A 6,000-nucleotide genomic window follows, 5' to 3' on the forward strand; every position below is an offset into this window, starting at 1 on the left:
GCATAGGGTGGTAGCTACAGCTCTGATTTGACCCCTAGCCTGGGAACCTCCATGTGTCATGGGTGTGGCCCTAAAAAGCAAAAAAAAAAAAAAAAACAATCTTTCATACTACAACCAACATCCATTTCCACTAAGGGAGAACCAAGCAATGCTTAGCCTTCCTGTTACAGCTCCCTCACCTCTTCAATGTTCATTTCTAGAAAATTTCCCAAACTCTTTTCATAAGCCAAAGAGGAAGCACAGAGATGGGAGTAAGATTACAGCCTACGAGCAACCCTTCAGCACCCTGCTGTTTTCCTGAGGCTTTTCCTATCCTTCTAGTCATGTAATCCTCCCAACATCCCCATTCTAAAGACCAGAAAAACTGAGGTTCAAGTAGCTCAGGGCTGCAAAGGCAGCCTGCAAGACTCAAACATAATCGAAAGTCTCCATGCCTGCCATGTATACCACACAAGTCCACGGTGAGCTCCAGAGACAGTGAAAGCAACTGTGCCAAATGCAATACTGGCCAACGAGCCATGCCCTCCCAGGCATGGCGGGAGTGCCAACCAGCCAGCCACACACCCTCACAGCTTTGCACACAGAGCTGCTGGAAGACTGTGCACACAGGGGAGGGGGGGAGACGGGGCTGAGCAACAGCCGCACGAGCAAAAGCGATGCCAGGGATTTAGTCAACAGAGAGCTAATATGAGTCAACAGTGGGTGCCGCTGCCAAGCACACTAATGGGATCTTCAGCTGCATTAATAGGAGGGAAATGTCTCGGGCAGGCCAAGGGAGTCCTGCCCTGCTCTGACCAGACCACACCTGAGGGCCCGGCAGGGCAGGGCAGGGCTATGGAGAGGGAGGCGCCTTCCAAGGCAGGGCCAGGGTTTCTAAGAGGAGTGGCTTGGGGTGGCGCTCTGGTTTACAGGGGAGGGCCAAGGCCTGCCATGGAAGCTGGGTTTGTACAACAAGCCCGCTCTAGACTGCACGTCACGGTTTGGAGGTTTTTTTTTTTTTTTTTTGTCTTTTTGCCTTTTTCTTGAGCTGCTCCCTCGGCATATGGAGGTTCCCAGGCTAGGGGTCGAATCGGAGCTGTAGCCACCGGCCTACGCCAGAGCCACAGCAATACGGGGTCCAAGATACGTCTGCGACCTACACCACAGCTCACGGCAATGCCGGATCCTTAACCCACTGAGTGAGGCCAGGGATCGAACCCGCAACCTCATGGTTCCTAGTCAGACTCATTAACCACTGTGCCACAACGGAAACTCCCACGGTCGGAGTTTTTAAAAGATCCTGACTACCCACAGCAAAGGTTAAGAACATGCAACCATGCTAGGGAATGGGGCCCACCCCCTGGGGAAGGGGTTCCAGTTGCTTCTTCATTACACAGAACAGCTGGGCCGAGGCTTGGTTAAGAAGTGGACCTGACGCAACAGGTATTCTAAAAAGGCACAAGGAACACTGGATTTGAGATCCTATAGCCTGGAGCATCAGAGTCTCCGGGAAGTCCTCCCAATTCATCCAGTCCCAGTCCTCTGTCTGGGAGAGCCTGTCATATCACTCGGTATCACCTACAATAAAAAGATGGTGCTGCTGCCTGAGTTTCCCAAAAGCTCCAAGGCCACGGCTCGCTCACCTCGAGGCCCACAGCCCAGCACTTGGCACAATGGAGACACCCGATAAACGGCGACTGTACCGAACTCCGAGCTGCCCCTGGCACGGTCACGCGGAGGGGCTTGTGTTTGAGGCGATTTTGGAACACAGGCATCCTGACCAGGGCTAATAAAACCACTTCTACCGTGCTAAGCAGGGAATTCTTGAAGCTACCACCGCCAGAGGGTTTTAGTTACAAAGGAGCCAAAGTTAGCCTGGCGAGGACAGGGAGTGCCTGCGCAAATGACCGGAGACAGAAAATCCAGCTTTAGGGGGATGGCGGTCAAAGGCAAAATTCTGTGCCACAGGCAGCAAAGCCACCCCAGGGCCCAGGAAGCCGTACAAATCCAGGAGCGCAGGAGAGGAGAAAAATGACCAGTGTGGCAAAATGCCAAAAAGGACAGCATAAAAAATGAGCCCGGTGCGGTGGGGCTGCAGAAGGAGCCCACGTGCTACAGGTTCCCCAGGAACTGGCCACCCGGAGCTCACCCTGTAACTCTGAGAATTAATTACAGGAACTAAAACTCTGATCTGGGAAGACGTGTGAGCATAGGAGACCGTGTGATGCAGTTCTAATACCTAATAAATCTTAAATCGATGAGCCATGCTCACTGGTGATTCTTCTCCATCTTTCCTCCCTGAGGGCTCACATGACAAAAGCCAGCATTTGCTCTGGATCTGCCTGCCTTTGGACAGAGTGGCTATACATATGCGTGTCTGTATAAATAACATTGAGAGTTCACGAAATCGTATCTGAAAGCATCAAGAAACCTGCTATTATAAGAAAACCTGGTGGATTCTTTTGTCAAGGAGCCTTTTATAAAGTAAAGAAAGCTTTCAGGATGCAAGACCTCCTCCCCCATGCCAGCATTCCCATCCCCATCCTATTCACTGGGGCACCTGTTTAGGTCTGTTCACCACACATGCATCTCACTGGGTTTGCATTTTTCATCCCAGAAACACCACTTAAGCCTGTCGCACACACCTGACAGAAGCAATACATTCTATAAACGAATCACCCCCAGGGAATAGACAAGAAAGCCATCAGCAATGAGCACTGTCAAAGTTCCCAGGGAGAGCATTCCTCTCCCAGATCGGAAGATGCAGAATACGCCATCCTCTCCATACGCCAGCGATCCGCTCCAGAAGCAGCCGGCTCACCTCTCCACTGCCCCAGGCTCTTCAGGCCTCCTTTCCCAGCTGAATAAAAAAGCTGGGGAACCCGGTCTGGGGGAAGCTGTAACGTTTGAATACTATTTTAAAGACAGCTGCTCTAAGACTGGAATGTGGGCCCCTTTTCCATGAATTAAAAAGGCCCCCAAAGGGTATTATCCTAACAAGATGATATTCCATGGAGAGCACCAGGAACCGCAAAAATAAAATTGCCGTAAATTGAAACAGTCTCAAAATTAAACCTACACAAGGAAACATCAAACCCCAGGCCCGGCAGGCTCTGACTTCCCCATTCAGAACCCTTACAGGTTTCCAGTTCTCTCCTGAAGCCCAATTTCCCCCACTAAATGCTGTCTTTGGAAGTGCCGGTAGGTTATTTCTTTTTTCCCTTGAAACCCTCGGGATGATCGGTAACATTCATCTTAAAGCTCAATCGTTCCTGTGTTCTCAGTCACACCCAAAGATTCCCAAAGGCACCGTCTGCCGCAGCGCCGGGTGCACAGTAGGCGCCCCATTAATGTGCGGGTTTGATTTGATCAATCTGGCCCCTTCGGCTAGAAAGACACGTAGGTAGCCGGCCGCCCTGGCGGGGACCGCAGCGCCAGCCTAGCTCTCCGCTGGAGGGGGCGGGGTGCAACCACCTGTGGGCGGGTGGCCCGGGACTGAGGCCTCCGCGCAGCCGCCCTGGAGTGCCTCCGCGGCTCCCCTCACGCTACCCTCGGAGAAAGTCCGGCGCGCCAGGCCGTGGGCACCTCGGGGCCCACTCCCAACGCCCCAGCAGGGGCTCTGCCGGTGCAAAGTTGGCCTGATGTGGGAGAGCCGATTCCAGACTTAGCTCCCGAGTGGCCCAACCCCCCTGTGAGGAAGCGGGCCAGGGGGGCCCTTTAGGATGGGAATGGGGGGCGGGGGGCGCCGAGATGGGATCAGGAGAGAGCAGAAATGGTCCCCTGGCTCCTTCCCAAACTTGGGGCACCTGACGGCCAGTAGGCGAGGAGGCTTCTCCTCCCTGTCGTCACACCAAGGCCTGGTGGCGACTTTGTGGGGGCAAGTGGGCCACCCCAAGGCATTGCTTTGAGATTTTCTAACCAATAACCCAGCATCAAGAAGGCTGCTGCAGGAACCTAAGGGATGGAAGGGGAACACCGATCACCCGCGCCAGGGGGCGGGGACTTGGGACTCAGGGGTGCGGGCCAGGGATGGGGGCCCCCGGAAGAAGCCGGGACAGGGTGGCCCGAGAGGGAACCAGGACTAGGGAAGCGCTGGCAGAAGGGGGAGGGGATCCCGGAGAGGTGCAAGGGGAGTGCCCCGGAGGGAAGCATCGGGGAAGGAGAGCTGCCCCGGGGGCCGCGGGGTGCCAGTGTCCCGGACCGGCTCCGTCACTCACCGGCAGGTCCACGCTCACTTCGGTCCCGTCGAGCAGGAAGACGCGGCAGTAGAGGGTGGCCTTGGAGGCTCCTGCGGCGGAGATGTGCACGGCCGCGCCGCCAGTGAGCAGGGGCCCGCCGCTGGCTGGGAACACGCTGCCCCCGGGGGCGGCGGGCAGCGTGGAGACAGCGGCGGCCGGGCCCCCCCGCGGGCCCCCGTCGCGCTCGTCCCCCAGCCCGGCGGCCCCGCGCCCTGCCGCGCCCCGCGCGTAGCGCTGCATTGAGCGGCGGCCAAAGGTCCGGCGCAGGAACCGCAGCATCCTGGCTGGGGGCGTCCCCTTGCCTCCGCCCCCTGCGCCGCCGCCGCCGCCGCCGCTGCGCCGCCGCCCGGGAGCGCCCCGCGACGCCGTCAGTGCCCGAGACCGCCCGCGCCGCCTCCCGCGGGCTGCGGCCCGGGGCTCGCTCCCGCCGAGGCCGAGGCCGCGCTCCGGCTGCCTGCGGGGCGCGCCGGCCCGGCCAGCGCCGGCTGCGAGTGGCCGCGGGCGGGAGGGCGCGCTCGGGGCGGCCCCGGAGCCGTCCCGCCGCCGCCTCCGCCTCCACGCGCTCTCCCGGGCTGGCGGCCTGTCCTCGCTGCGGAGGGCCCGCTACAGACGGCCGGCCGCGGGCGGCCCGGGGGGCTGCGGGGGGCGCGGGGGCGGGCTGCGGGCTGCTCCCGCGCGGCGCGCCGGCCGAGGGCCAGCCGGAGCAGGGCGCCTGCGTGCTCCTGGCGCGCTCGCTCCCACTCGCCGCGTCGCGCCCGGGCCGGAGGAGGCCCCGCCGAGCGCCCGCTCCCCAGGCGCCTTTTCCTGCGCCCGCAGCCCCCGCCTCCCACCTGGGAGGCAGCACCTCCAGCCGCCGCCGCCGCCGCCGCCGCCGGGACTGCAGCACGCCCTCCTCCCTCGGGGCTGCGCCGGGTATTTGCAAACCGGGTCTGTGCTGCCCCCTGCCGGCCCGAGCGCCCCCTGCTGCTGTAGGTGTGTTCACGTGTGTACACGTAGGTGAGCACACACGTGTTTCCGGCGCCCCGAGCCCTGGAGACGCCTGAGAGTCTCCCCTTGCCTAGTTAGGCAAAAGGGGCCGCCTGCCCTTAGGGGATCCTTGCTCAGGAAGCCAGAGAGAGAAGAGCCTGAAGCGAAGGCTCCACCAGGCCCTCAAGTTTCCCCTCCCGGAAAAGGAGAGGAGTGGACTAGGTAATCAACAAGGTCTCTGCTACTTAAGTTGTCAGTTTACGATCTCAGAGCCAGAAGCGTCTTTTCTGCCACTGCCATCCAATGGACTCATTCCTAATAAGGAAATAGAGGCTGAGCAAGGACAGAGTACTTTTCCAACCTACTACGCAGGAAACCACTTTACCTCAAGGAACTCGCGTCCAGTATCGATTGAGGTAGAGGCCTGCAGAAATAGCCATAACTGAGGAGGCTAGTAAAGGCTGAACAAGTTACTGGGAAGCAGAGAGAGGAGGGTAGTATAGGACAGACACATTTCGAGTATGGGAGGCACAGGCAAGTGTTTACAAACAATGCCCCTCAGACAAGTTCAAGTCCAGGCTCAGGGAGAACTGGGTTGTCCAGTGTGGCTGAAAGGAGGTCAGGCCTCCAGAGAAGAGTAGCACTGCTTTGGGTATGTGTGTGTATGTGTGAGCCTGACACTGGGCTAAGCCCTTCCCATTCATCATCTCACTCAGTCCTCAAGACAGCCTGATTCCATAGAAGATTTTATCCCCATTGTACAGAGGAGGAAATGGAAGCTTAGAGAGCTTAAGAGACTTGCTCCAGTTTCATGGTT

The 6,000-nt window shown here is 58.6% G+C and overlaps 1 protein-coding gene across 5 annotated transcripts in view; it reads right to left on the reverse strand.

The window, feature by feature from the left end:
* EPB41L4B (erythrocyte membrane protein band 4.1 like 4B) overlaps nt 1-4,641 on the reverse strand; it is a 142,278-nt gene extending 137,637 nt beyond the window's left edge. For all 5 annotated transcript variants that reach the window (XM_084992163.1, XM_021067313.2, XM_084992162.1 and 2 more), the window contains exon 1: nt 4,197-4,641. In XM_084992163.1, the coding sequence (XP_084848289.1) occupies nt 4,197-4,496 (300 nt within the window). In that variant the 5' untranslated portion in view covers nt 4,497-4,641. The remainder of the gene's footprint in view (nt 1-4,196) is intronic.
* Nucleotides 4,642-6,000: the final 1,359 nt, after the last annotated feature.

This window comes from Sus scrofa, chromosome 1 (assembly GCF_054392235.1).
Source record: "Sus scrofa isolate SSC_HxYL_T2T_F1_AM1 chromosome 1, Sscrofa_HxYL_maternal_Yorkshire_Landrace_v2.0, whole genome shotgun sequence".
Lineage (NCBI taxonomy): Eukaryota > Metazoa > Chordata > Mammalia > Artiodactyla > Suidae > Sus > Sus scrofa.